This window comes from Pristiophorus japonicus, chromosome 14 (genome assembly GCF_044704955.1).
Source record: "Pristiophorus japonicus isolate sPriJap1 chromosome 14, sPriJap1.hap1, whole genome shotgun sequence".
Lineage (NCBI taxonomy): Eukaryota > Metazoa > Chordata > Chondrichthyes > Pristiophoridae > Pristiophorus > Pristiophorus japonicus.
Genome location: NC_091990.1, coordinates 26,238,120 through 26,252,007, shown reverse-complemented (window position 1 = coordinate 26,252,007; position 13,888 = coordinate 26,238,120). Strand labels below are relative to the sequence as shown.

The 13,888-nt window shown below is 48.9% G+C and overlaps 1 protein-coding gene across 1 annotated transcript; it reads left to right on the top strand.

The window, feature by feature from the left end:
* Nucleotides 1–1,129: 1,129 nt before the first annotated feature.
* pigv (phosphatidylinositol glycan anchor biosynthesis, class V) lies at nucleotides 1,130–13,446 on the top strand. Its single transcript, XM_070898449.1, has 4 exons — nucleotides 1,130–1,160; nucleotides 6,180–6,307; nucleotides 8,667–9,842; nucleotides 10,486–13,446. The coding sequence occupies exons 2-4, from the start codon at nucleotides 6,236–6,238 to the stop codon at nucleotides 10,753–10,755; spliced, it is 1,518 nt and encodes a 505-aa protein (XP_070754550.1). The 5' UTR covers nucleotides 1,130–1,160; nucleotides 6,180–6,235; the 3' UTR covers nucleotides 10,756–13,446.
* The last annotated feature ends 442 nt before the right edge of the window (nucleotides 13,447–13,888 follow it).

The following is a 13,888-nucleotide window of genomic DNA, read 5'->3' as shown; positions in this document are numbered from 1 at the left end:
CAAGGCAGTCTCACCAAAGGGAGTCCTGTACACGAAATGTATGATGCTCGTCAGATGGGAAATATGTATGAGTGAAACAAAGCTCAGTTAGGGCACCAACGGAGGGAAGTGAGGTGATATTTTTAACCATTGAGTGTTCTATCCTGGCCACTGATGCCTCGGTGATGTCCCAGAACTGGGTAATTTCACAGTCAGTGATGGAGAGATTGAATCTCAGCATCTCCTTCCAAAGATCCATTCTGATTAGAGAGTGCTTTGCCATTTTACAAAGAAAAATAATTCTTAATCAAAGAATCACGGAGCAGACTGACGTGTACAAGGACTTGCTTGGGTGATTACACATAAATACAATTCAGCCCATCTTGGCTCATCCGGAAAGAAAAGCCCATGGTGCCCCAGCATGGCTGTTGAGGTATTCACTCATAGCCCTTAGCAGGAGCCCGTCTTTCTCCCCACCCGTCATAAAGTGGATTGGCAGCTCTAACAGGGTATGTTTAAAGTGCTCCCTATTTTCACATGTTATGTTTCAGCCTCGCCGCCTAACCACTTCAACAAATATTAATTTAGTCACAAATAAACATTGATTTTAATATTTCATTTTTCTTCTTCCCTCTCCCTTCTGAATCAAGCCCCACTCGAATACAAAATACATAATCTAGGCTGCGAGGTCAGTGCAGTACTGGAGGAATGCAGTGCTGTTGAAGGTGCTTTTTTTTTCCAAATGAGATGTTAAACTGAGGCTCCATCTGCATTTTGAGATGAACCGTAAAGAAGCTATGGGTCAAGTGGGAGAAAAGCAGGGCGTTCAATGATCCTCCCTCAACCAATAACATGAAAAACAGATTAACTGGTCATTTATATCTTCTGTTTGTGGGCCCTTAGCTGCTGTCTTTGCCTACACTTCAAGAGTAATTGCATGTGCAGTTTTTTTTTTGCAGTCAGCTGTGCCATTGAGCATTAGAGATACAGGAGGTGGGAGCTACTGATAGCATTCAGGTCATATCTTGCTCCCATTGGAGTTACTGCCAATATTAAACATGGCCGCTGCCTCCTTCACTTTATTGCGCAGCCGCGTGCCAGTAATTCCCATCAGGCTATGGGGCATTTCACCCGGAAGAAATCGCCGGCCGTCAGGTTTTTGCTGTCCCGTGGTGGTGGCGGTGAGTGAGTGTGCACCGGGGGCTGGCGGGCGACAGCCTGGCCTCCGACATCGGCACAATGCGCAGCTTCGAGGTGAAAGCGAAGTGTCGCCATCACAACATCGTGCAAAATCCAGCCTCCCCCCACCCCACTCCAAACTCGGGGACCCCTAAAAGTAAAGGACCCTTCACCCCGCGCGCAAAGATCCGGACCTCTGAGGCGCTGAATGCCTCTGATCCCTTTAATGTTCCTCAGTAACTGCAAACCTCTGACAGGGTCCTTTAAAGCTGCTTTTCATCCAGAAATCACAACACAAGAATGATCCCATTCACCCAGCACCTGGTGTGGTGGCGGTTGCTTCACTGAAGCTGCTCTAATCCCATTTTCCTGGATCCCTTCACGTTGTTCCCAGTCAGATTCTCCCCCAATTCCTGTCTCCAGCTCTGGCCTCTTGTGGTAAAGTGCTCTTGTGTTGTGAGATTCTGTGATTTATCTAGTGTCCTTCACTTTAAAACATCCCAAAGCCCCTACTATACAAATAATTATTTTGAAGTGTAGTCACTGTTATCTCGTGATTTGTGGACATCAAATTGCACACAGCAAAATTCTAGAAAGATCAATGAGATTATGAATCTGTTTTTGGTGGTATCCACGATACCTTGGAGAACTATCTGCGTTTCGAATAGTGCCATAGGATGTTTTACTTGGATTGAAGCAGCATGCATTGGCATTGGCTTAACATCTCATTCAAGGGAAGGCCACTCCCAACAGTGCAGCGCTCCCTCGGACGGTGCAGCGCTCCCTCCGTACCGCCCCTCGGACCGTGCAGCGCTCCCTCCGTACCGCCCCTCGGACCGTGCAGCGCTCCCTCCGTACCGCCCCTCGGACCGTGCAGCGCTTCCTCCGTACCGCCGCTCCGACCGTGCAGCGCTCCCTCCGACCGTGCAGCGCTCCCTCCGTACCGCCCCTCCGACCGTGCAGCGCTCCCTCCGTACCGCCCCTCGGACCGTGCAGCGCTCCCTCCGTACCGCCCCTCGGACCGTGCAGCGCTCCCTCCGTACCGCCCCTCGGACGGTGCAGCGCTCCCTCCGTACCGCCCCTCGGACGGTGCAGCGCTCCCTCCGTACCGCCCCTCGGACCGTGCAGCGCTCCCTCCGTACCGCCCCTCGGACCGTGCAGCGCTCCCTCCGTACCGCCCCTCGGACCGTGCAGCGCTCCCTCCGTACCGCCCCTCGGACCGTGCAGCGCTCCCTCCGTACCGCCCCTCGGACCGTGCAGCGCTCCCTCCGTACCGCCCCTCGGACCGTGCAGCGCTCCCTCCGTACCGCCCCTCGGACCGTGCAGCGCTCCCTCCGTACCGCCCCTCGGACCGTGCAGCGCTCCCTCCGTACCGCCCCTCGGACCGTGCAGCGCTCCCTCCGTACCGCCCCTCGGACCGTGCAGCGCTCCCTCCGTACCGCCCCTCGGACCGTGCAGCGCTCCCTCCGTACCGCCCCTCGGACCGTGCAGCGCTCCCTCCGTACCGCCCCTCGGACCGTGCAGCGCTCCCTCCGTACCGCCCCTCGGACCGTGCAGCGCTCCCTCCGTACCGCCCCTCGGACCGTGCAGCGCTCCCTCCGTACCGCCCCTCGGACCGTGCAGCGCTCCCTCCGTACCGCCCCTCCGACCGTGCAGCGCTCCCTCCGTACCGTCGCTTCGACGGTGCAGCGCTCCCTCCGTACCGCCCCTCCGACCGTGCAGCGCTCCCTCCGACCGTGCAGCACTCACTCCGTACCGCCCCCTGACCGTGCAGCGCTCCCTCTGTACAGCCCCTCCAACCGTGCAGCGTACCTCCGACCGTGAAGCACTCCCTCTGACCGTGCAGCGCTCCCTCCGTGCCGCCCCTCTGACCGTGCAGCGCTCCCTCCGTGCCGCCCCTCTGACCGTGCAGCGCTCCCTCCGTACCGAACTGGAGTGTCAACTTAGACTGTGTCAAGTATGTGAGTGGGGCTTGAACCCACAACCTTCACAATCTTAGGTGAGAATGCTATCAAAATTAAATCTGACAAGCAGGACATGTAACACAAGTCTAGTTCCAGTGGCAGCGCGTCACTGAGGCTGGGTACATCCACCAGCAATCTGATTGAATGATGTCCAGATTCCTTACAAACCAGCGACTGCTCGCAGAATGAATGTTTAATCCATGGACAGGAAGAGTTTTGCTATTAATTGCTACCGTGGGACTTTTTACTAGGTTAAAGGCACAACATACATACAAGTTATTGTGGAAATTGAAAGCTGCGGTTCTGGACAGCGAGGGAGAGCAGGAAATATCAGTGTGAGATTGAGCTGCAAATGGAAAGAAAAGGACTTGCATTTATACAATGCCTTGCACAAGTGCTTTAGAACCATAGAATGATGCAACACAAAAGGATACAGCCATCCAATCCATTGTGCTTGTGCTCTTTGAAAGAACTATCCAATTAGTCTTACTCCAACGTTCCCCAGCAGTCTGCTGGTCCCGCGCAGCACGGGACTGGCTTTTGCAATGTGAAATTTCGTGCATGCGCGAAACTTTGGGCAACGCAGCCCGTTAAAGGGACCGCGCACCCAAATTTTAAATTAGGGGATCATTGTCCCACTCCCCAGCTCTTTCCCCATAGCCCAGCATATTCCTTTTCATGCATTTACCAAATGCCCTTTTGAAAGTTATTATTGAATCTGCTTCCACCAGCCTTGGAGGCAGTGCATTCCAGATCACAACAGCTCGCTGCATTAAATTCTTGCATTCAATTTGCATAGCAAGCTCCCAGTTGCCTGATTTAATTTTGGTAACATTCTCACCTTGAATTAGCAGAGTAATGCTTGTGTGATCTACAGCTTGGAAGCTAAATGCAATAAGAGACTTGCATTTATATAGCACCTTTCACAACCACCGGATGTCTCAAAGCACTTTACAGTCAATGAAGAATTTAGGAGCGTAGTCATTGTTGTAATGTGGGAAATGCGGCAGCCATCTTGCGCACAGCAACTCCCACAAACAGCAATGGGATAATGACCAGATAATCTGTTTTTGTTATATTGATTGAGGTATAAATAATGGTCAGGACACCACGGATAACTCCCCTGTTCTTCAAAATAGTGCCATAGGATTTTTTAAGTCCACCTGAGAGAGCAGACGGGACCTCTGTTTAACGTTTCATTTGAAACACGACACCTCCGATAGTGCAGCACTCCCTCAGCACTGCACTAGAGTGTCAGCCTAGATTTATGTGCTGAAACTTCTGACTCAAAGGCGAATGTGCTGCCCACTGAATCACAGCTGATACTTTAAAATAAATACAAAAAGGCCACAGCTTTCATTGATAGCAGCTCGAATTTGGCCAGAAAGGACATTGATTTCGACCTAGTCATTTTCAAGATTTACTGTATGGGAGGCATCCTAGAAATATTGTCACACATACAGAGACCCTACAAATAATGACACACTCCCAGGCATCCTATACCAATATTGACAGACTCCCGGGCAATGTTCCCTGTAATTTTATTTGGCACCGCGCGGGTTATTCAAGACACTGCGCATGCGTGGTTCTCATTGAAAATCTGGCAAGGCGACTGCGCGGGGTCCCTGGCAGCTTACAGCGAACATTGCTCTTTGGGACCCTCTACAAATATTGACACAGTTTCAGGGAGCCCCTGTGAATACTGACACGCTCCCGGGGGCACCCTGCATATGTTGCATAGAATCTACAGTACAGAAACAGGCCATTTGGCCCAACTGGTTTATGCTCCATGTGAGCCTCCTCCAACCCCTCTTCATCTAACCCTATCTGCATATCCTTCCACTTCGTTCTCCCTCATGTGTTTATCTAGCTTCCCCTTAAATGTTTCTGCTATTTGCTTCCGTAGTTCCTTGTGGTAGCGAGTTCTACATTCTAATTACTGTCTGGGTAATGAAGTTTCTCCTGAATTCCCTATTGAATTTATTAGTGACGATCTTATATTTATGGACCCTAGTTTTGGACACACCCTACAAGGCAACAACTTCTCTACATCCACCTATCAAACCCCTTCATGAGGCTTTCAAGGCAGAGATAGTTCGGGTACAAAGCAAGCATATTTCCATAAGGAGGAAAGCTGGGGTATCCAAAGCTAGAGCTCTCTGGATGACAAAGGAAATAGAGGTTAAAACAAAGCACAAAAAGGTGGTTTATGTCAGGTACAAACTACAGTTGAAAACCAGGCAGAATACAGAGAGTGCAAGGAGAAATTGAAAAAAGATACAAGGGCAAAGAGAGTATGAGAAAAGTTTACTGGGTAACATAAAACATAACGTCAGCAGTGGGAAAACTACTAGAGACCATTGCCGAGGTCAAAATTAATTCTCACTAGGAGAAGCATGGGTTAATAAGGGACAGCCAGCACGGATTTGTTAAAGGCAAATCGTGTCTGACTAACCTGATTTGAGTTCTTTGATGTAACAAAGAGGGTTGATGATGGTACTTCAGTAGATGTATATATGAACTTTCAAAAGGCCATTTGATAAAGTGCCTCAGGAAGTCATGCTAAACCTTTACAAATCACTGGTTACGCCTCAGCTGGAGTATTGTGTACAGTTTGACACCACTCTTTAGGAAGGATGTCAAGGGCTTGGAGAGGGTACAGAGGAGATTTACCAGGATCAAACTAGGGATGAGCAACTTCATTTACGTGGAGAGATTGGAGAGCTGGGATTGCTTTCCTTGGAGCAGAGGGAAACACTGACTGGGAGTGGGTCGGGGAGGGGTTGCAGAATGGGGGGGGGGGGGGGGGTGGTGGTGGGGGTCGAGGCAGGATGTGCGGAGTGGTCAGAGAGGGTGTGGATCAGCCACTGTGAGATGGAGCAGGGCCCATGGGCTCATGGTCATTTGTGGCTTCATGTTTTAAGTTTTTCTACCTGACACTAACTTCTCTCTGTTTCAGAGCCTGACTGGCTGTGTTGTCAGTATTTACAGCATTTCCTGTTGTTTTGTGACTCCCTTCTGGGTTGTTTCCATTAACGTTCTGTAATCCAATTTCAGGAATCACTGTGCAGAGGATCAGAGCTGCGCTCTGATTGGAGACCTGCACCAAGACCATGGCAGCATCTGACCTCCGTTCGGTCGTGCACTTTGCCCTTTGCTCCAGGATCCTGGCCATCCTTTTCCAGGTCAGTCTCTCCTTCAATCCTCACAGCACTTTGTGGATTAAAGAAATATTCCAAGGAGAAGTGAAAACGCTCGTGCATTTGTGCTCTGAACACAGACGGTGTTCGTTTCCTGTTCCTAAATTGTGGGACTTTTCCCAGGTACTGCCCCTTGGGTGCTGGCCAGTGTTTACAGGATCCTGGTTATGCAGACTGTCCATGAATTATATTAGTCCCCACTCCTCTCCATTAGCTGCTGGGCCTGAGAAAATCACTGCAGCATTGGAGTACATGTCCCCTCCCAAATTCGTGCCTATCTTTCCATGTTTGAATCCCTCCAATCAGGATCCCTGCCACAGTACTGAAACGGCCCTTATCAAAATCACAAATTGCATCCTACGTGACTGTCACTGTGGTAAACTATCCCTCCTCGTCTTTCTCGATCTGTCTGCAGCCTTTGGCATGGTTTGACCATACCATGCTCCTCCAAGGCCTTTCCACCGTCGTCCAGCTGGGTGGGTCTGCCCACCTTGCCTGACTCCATTCCTATCTGTGCAGTCGTAGCCAGTGAATCACCTGTAATGGCTTCTATTCCCACTCAGCCATCACCCCTGTGCTCGCTGACCTACACTGGCTGAGCCTCAGACTCCAGGTCCAGCAGCGCCTCGGTTTTAAAATTCTCATCCATTTTCTTAATTACTTGCTGTACCTGCATGCTAACTTTTTGTGTTTCATGTACAAGGATCCCCAGATCCCTCTGTATCACTGCATCTTGTAATCTCTCCCCATTTAAATAATAATTCGCTTTTTTATTTTTTCCTACCAAAGTGAATAACCTCACATTTTCCCACATTACACTCCATCTGCCAGATTTTTGCCCACTTACTGAGCCTATCTATATCCCTTTGTAAGTTATTTGCATCCTTCTCACAACTTGCTTTCCCACCTACCTTTGTATCAATAACAAATTTGGCTACATTACACTTGGTGCCTTCATCCAAATCCTTAATATAAATTGTAAATAGTTGAGGCCCCAGCACTGATATCTGTGGCACCCCACTAGTTATAGTTTGTCAACCTGAAAATGACCCATTTATCACGACTCTCTGTTTCCTGTTAGTTAGCCAATCCTCTATCCACTAATATATTAACCCCAACCCCTTGAGCTCTCAACTTGTGCAGTAACCTTTGATGTGGCACCTTATCGAAAGCTTTCTGGAAATCCAAATACACATCTACTGGTTCCCCTTTATCCACCCTGCTCATTACATCCTCAAAAAAAACTCCAGCAAATTTGTCAAACATAATTTCCCTTTCATAAAACCATGCTGACTCTGCTAGACTGCATTATGATTTTCTAAATATCCTTCTTTTACTTCCAGCATTTTCCCAATGAAATGTTAGACTAACTGGTCTATAGTTTTCTGCTTTCTGTCTCCCTCCTTTCTTAAATAGGGGTGTTACATTTGCGGTTTTCCAGTCCGCTGGGACCTCTCCAGCATCCAGGGAATTTTGGTTGATTACAATCAATGCATTCATTATCTCTGCAGCCACTTCTTTTAAGACCCGAGGGTGCAGGCCATTGGGTCTAGGGGACTTGTCTGGCTTTAGTCCCATTACTTTACCGAATACCTTTTCATTAGTGATTGTTTTCAGTTCCTCCCTCCCTATAGCCCCGTGATTATCCATTATTGGGCAGCTTTTAATGTCTTCTACCATGAAGACCGACGGAAAATATTTGTTTGAAGTCTCTGTAATTTCTCTGTTTTCCATTATTAATTCCCCAGCCTCATCCTCGAAGGGATTCTCACTGGGGTACAGTTCCTGAAGGTGCTGACTCTCACTGAGGTACAGTTCCTGAAGGTGCTGACTCTCACTGGGGTACAGTTCCTGAAGGTGCTGATTCTCACTGGGGTACAGTTCCTGAAGGTGCTGACTCTCACTGGGAAACTGGACCCCTGGGTGCTGATCCTAGCTTGTACCTCCTCGGTCCTTCTCCCGCAGAGTGCTGCTATCTCAGCACAGATTGGCTGGAAACCAGGAGGTTCCTGTTTCATGTGGCTCCATCCCACAGGCACTTGGGCAGGGCTCGAACCTATAGGTAATCCAATTTTCTCCCATTATGATTGAATATGTTTTATATTCTAATTTTTAGCAATTAACATTTTTAATTGATTAAAAATTTGGCTCCTTCAGAGACACTTGTACCTGCAGTTTTGGGAGGGGTGGTGGTACCTGGATGTGATTTTTCAAGCATTTACACATGCTTTAAGATCTGTGTTGTCCAACAGTAGTCTCTGTGTTTGACAGTTTTATGGGTGCATTTATGCTGGATTTACCTGCTGGAGAGAATATTTACCCCACCTCTTTGTTCCTTTTCCAGATGGTGTTTAATTCTCTGATTCCTGACCACAAAGCAGACGCGTTCCGAGCACCCCAACTGCACACTCTGAGCGCTGGCGATGTGGTGCTAGAGATCCTGTTTAGCGGTTTCTCGCGCTGGGACGCACAGCACTTCCTGTTTATAGCGGAATTTGGCTACATCTACGAGCAGAACTTTGCTTTCCTGCCGTTGTTTCCGGCGAGCCTGCGGGTAGTGGCGGAGACGGTGCTCTGGCCCCTCCAATGGCAACTCAGTCTCCACAGTCGGCTGCTGCTCGCCACAATGCTGCTCAACACGGTGCTCTTCGTTCTGTCGGCGGTCATTCTCTACCAGCTGGGGGTGGCTGTGCTCCGGGATGGCAGGCTGGCCTCTCTCTCCAGCCTCCTCTTCTGCCTCACCCCAGCCAGTGTCTTCATGTCTGCAGCCTATTCCGAAAGCATGTTCGCGCTGCTGGCCTTCAGCGGAATGCTGCACCTGGAGAAGGGCCGGCCACTGACAAGCTGTATTCTCTTTGCTTTGTCCACGGCAGCTCGCTCCAACGGAATTGTAAACGCAGGATTTCTGCTTCACTCCCAGCTGAAGCATTGCTCTTTGTATGCAAGACCCGAGCTAAAGGTTACGGGAAAGGACTCTCGCAAGTCGTGGTTAAGTCTCGTCCTTCGGTCTGTGCTGCTAGTGGCTGCAGGAACAGTGGCGATCGTGCTGCCCTTTGCACTCTTTCAGTATTACGGATACCTGACGTTCTGTAAACCAGATGTGAATCCAGCCCTGGACATCCCTCCAGCTCTGCTGCAGCTGGCAAGGGTCAAGGGCTATCGTGTGCCGGATAAGGACGGTGTTCTGCCTAGCTGGTGCCATCACCGATTCCCCATCATATACTCTTATATTCAGGACACCTACTGGAATGTGGGCTTCCTGAGATATTACCAGCTCCGCCAGCTGCCCAACTTCCTGCTGGCGTTCCCGGTTGTGGCTTTGGGAGTGTGGGCGGCCTGGCAGTATGTGCTTGCTGATCCCTGGTATTGTCTACAGCTGGGTCTGGTGGGCAGAAAGCTGAAGGAAGAGACTGAAAGGGACAGCAAACCACTATCTGACTTCCATAGTCATCGAGTGTTTGTCTACATCGTTCACGCGACAGCACTGCTGACATTTGGCGTCTGCTTCATGCACATCCAGGTAAGAACTGTGAAAGGACGATAAACACGGCGTGCGCCGAGAGTACATGCGGAGCGATCGGTCGCACCCCACAGCCTTTAATATCCCTCCGAGTCTAATCCCATTCTGCCGCTCACTCTCCACACCCTTTACTATTCCAGCCAGCCTAACCCCACTCTCCCACTCACTCCCCACATCCTTTAACATCCCATCCAGTCTAATCCCACTCTCCCAAACCACACTTTTCAAGCGGCTAACTCACTTTTAAAAGAATTCATCAACTCTGCTTCCACACTGGTTTGTGACCGAGAATTCTGCATTCTAACCTGTGTAAAGAGAGCTGACTGCTAACTTTGTGCAGCTCTCTTCGGAGACAGAGAGTTCTGCACTGAGCGTCGTGGGACTGACGGTGGAACCACCTGCTCTTGACCTGGGAGCGGCTGAAGTGAGGGCAGATTTAAATGTGTAATGGAAGGTCACCGACCTGAAACATTAGCTCTGTTTCCCTCTCCACAGATACAGCCTGACCGACTAAGTTTTTCCAACTTTTTCTGTTTCTATTTGAGATTTCCAGCATCCACAGTATTTTGCTTTTGTTTAAGCATGTTTGGTTTGTTTGCTTGAAAATGTGAAATAACTAGTAATTCTCTTGCTTCCTGTGCAGGTTGTGACCAGATTCCTCGCCTCCTCCACTCCCATCCTGTACTGGTTCTCTGCTCACCTGCTCCGAGAAGCGGAGCCTGGACATTTGGCTCGCGACTCTGCTACCTCACCTCCTCCTGACAAGTTTGGGATAATTCCCAGAAACCCGCTCACTGCTCTGCTGCGGGATTGGAGGGACTGCAGTCCGACTACGCGCTGCGTTGTCGGATATTTCTTGCTGTACTGGCTCCTCGGACTCGCTCTGCATTGTAACTTTCTCCCATGGACCTGATCACTGGAGAAGCTGACACAACACTCCCTGGGTCTTCCCCCTGCTGGTCTGCCGTGTTTGTGGGACAGATCCCACCCGGCTCTCTTCAATGTCACCCATGTTTTCCTGGCGTGGGGTGAGCTGTGGGGATGAGATATTGGGCTAACCTATGCCAGCCTCACAAAAACACTTATTTAGAACCTTTAATGTAATGAAATGTCCCAAGGTGCTTCACAGGAGTATTATACGATAAAAATTTGACATGGAGCTGCATAAGTAGAAATTAGCACAGGTGACCAAAAGCTTGGTCAAAGAGGTATATTTTAAGGAGCGTCTTGAAAGAGGAAAGCGAGGTGGAAAGGTTTAGGCAATAGACCCCAAGCACCTCGGCAATGGTTGAGCAATTACAATCTCGGATGCTCAGGAGAGCAGAATTAGAGGAGCGCAGACATCCCGGGGGGTGGGGAGGTGTGAGCTGGAGGAGATTACAGAAATAGGGAGGGGTGAGGCCATGGAGGAATTTGAAAATAAGGATGAGAATTTTGAAATCCAAGCATTGCTTAACCGGAAGCCAATATAGGTCAGCGAACACAGGGGTGATGGGTGAGCGGACTTGATGCGAGTTAGGACATGGACAACAGAGTTTTGGATCACCTCTAGTTTATGTAGGGTAGAATGTGGGAGGCCAGCCAGGAGTGTGTTGGAATAGTCCAGTCTAGAGGGAATAGTCAAGTCTGGGCAGCTGAGATCAGTGCTCTTTGCTCAGCTTCCGGTTGTGGAATGTTGCAGGATTACAGGTTGGGAGACAAATCACCGAAGCTGGATGGAAACGTCCACGGCCGCTATATGTATTGCTGCTGTTGGACGGATCAGCTTCAGGGCCATGGAACTCGCTCAGTATCTGCCTCATCTGCTGGAGAGGAGTTCCAGAAGAGCAGACACACTGATCTCTCGGTCGGTGCTAGATGATGCTGCATAGCCAGGAACCCAAAAACCACAGGTCCTGTAACCACAGGGGCAGTGATAGCACATCCAGCCACAGGCCGTGCCCACACTGTGATGGTGACACTGACTGTCATGACTCTGACCCCCCCACCCCTTCCTTCCCTCCTGCTAGATGCAGGATTGGTACATCCTGCTGATCACAGGTAGTGAATTTAGGATCCACATCAGTATTCACGCCACACAAGTGCTAGGCAATGACCATCTCCAATAAGAGAATTTACCACCTCCCTTGACATTCAATGGCATTACCATTGTCAAATCCCCCACCGTCAATATCCTGGGGGTGGTCATCATTGACCAGAAACTTAACTGGACCAGACTCTCTCATACTGTGGCTACAAGAGCAGGTCAGAGGCTTGGTATTCTGCGGCGAGTGACTCATCTCTTGACTCCCCAAAGCCTTTCCACCACCTACAAGACACAAGTCAGGAGTGTGATGCAATACTCTCCACTTGCCTGGATGAGTGCAGCTCAAACAACACTCGAGGTTTGACACACCATCCAGAACAAAGCAGTCCGCTTGATCAGCACCCCAACCTCCACCTTAAATATACACTCCCTCCACCACTGGTGCAACATGGCTGTAGTGTGTACCATCTACAAGATGCACTGCAGCAACTTACCACGGCTATTTTGACAGCACTTCCAAAACCCGTGACCACTACCACTTCGAAGGACAAGGGCAGCAGGCACATGGAACCATCACCACCTCCAAGTTTCCTTCCAAGTCTCACGCCGTCCTCACTTGGAAATATGTCACCATTCCTTCATCGTCGCTGTGTCAAAATTCTGGAATCACGACCTAACAACACTGCGCGGGTGCCTTCACTACATGGACTGCAGCGGTTCAAGAAGGCGGCTCACCGCCCCCTTCGCGGGCAATTAAGGATGGGCAATAAATGCCAGTGACGCCAGCGTCCCACGAATTAATTTTAAAAAAAAATCTCAGTTCAGGGGTGTGGCAAACAGTATTTGGTTTCAATTTTTTTGTAATATTTTCATAGTGACTTCTTCCCAACTCTAACCTGGGCCCATTTCACTTTGTAGTGATGTCACATCCTGTATATGATGCTAATCATGATGTCGCCATGAAATCTATTCCTGTTCTATTTCGATTAGAGACCGAAGGTGCTGAACTCACTTTGATTCATTTAAAATCTCACCATCTTGGGTATTATTACTTCCAAAATGTATAACTTCACATTTCTCTGTTAAACTGCATCTGCCACCTATTTGCAAAGTCTCTGTGTCCTCTTGCACATTGTCACAATTTGGCTGACCCAATTTTGTGTCATCAGCAAATCTCAATATTGTTTCCTCAATTCCTAAATCCAGATCGGTTCTGGATATCGCAGCCCCAATACAGACCCCTGTGGATATCACTCCCCACTCCTGCCCGTTTCTAAGAAACTTACTTTCACCCCAACTGTTATGTGGATCTTGTCTAATTTTCTTACCTTGGATTGTATCAGTTCTCATCACTCTCATGGGTAAGTCCTAGCTTCCTAAACCTTTGACTGCCTATCCCTGTCTGGAGCTTTAGGTAAACTCTCTCGTGCTCAGGAAGCAAACAGAAAACCCTGTCTGGTAATTGTTTTTAGCTCCTGGATTTATTCTGTCCCTATAAGCTCCCTGTTAGCCACATAGTCCCAGCTTGTGGTATCGATGATTAAAGTTGCAGAATTGTATTGAAATAAACTTGGTACAGGAATCTGAACTCTAGTCCATTTGAAATTTAATGTATACGGTGACTAGATTTAAAGGGCCAGCCACTAATTCAAAACTAGACATACCTCATTTTTGAAAACTGCCCTTTGCTTTCTGCCTTCCGACATACAACAACAACAGGAACTTGCATTTATATAGTGCCTCTAATGTAGTAAAATATCCAAAGGCGCTTCACAGGAGCATTATCAAACACTCAGCCACATGAGGTATTGGGGCAGATGACCAAAAGCTTGGTCAGAGAACTAGGTTTTAAGGAGCATCTTCAACAACAACAACAGCTTGTATTTATATAGTGACGTTAACAATGAAGCATCTCAAGGTGCTTTACGGGAGTATTATGCGATTAAAAATTAGACAACGAGCAACATAAGTAGAAATTAGTGCAGGTGACCAAAGGCTTGGTCAAAGAGGTATGTTTTAA

Coding starts and splice junctions, on each gene's coding strand:
- pigv (XM_070898449.1), top strand. CDS start 6,236: ATGGCAGCATCTGACCTCCGTTCGGTCGTGCACTTTGCCCTTTGCTCC. Junction 6,308..8,666: donor TCCTGGCCATCCTTTTCCAG/GTCAGTCTCTCC, acceptor TTCCTTTTCCAG/ATGGTGTTTAATTCTCTGAT. Junction 9,843..10,485: donor TCTGCTTCATGCACATCCAG/GTAAGAACTGTG, acceptor CTTCCTGTGCAG/GTTGTGACCAGATTCCTCGC.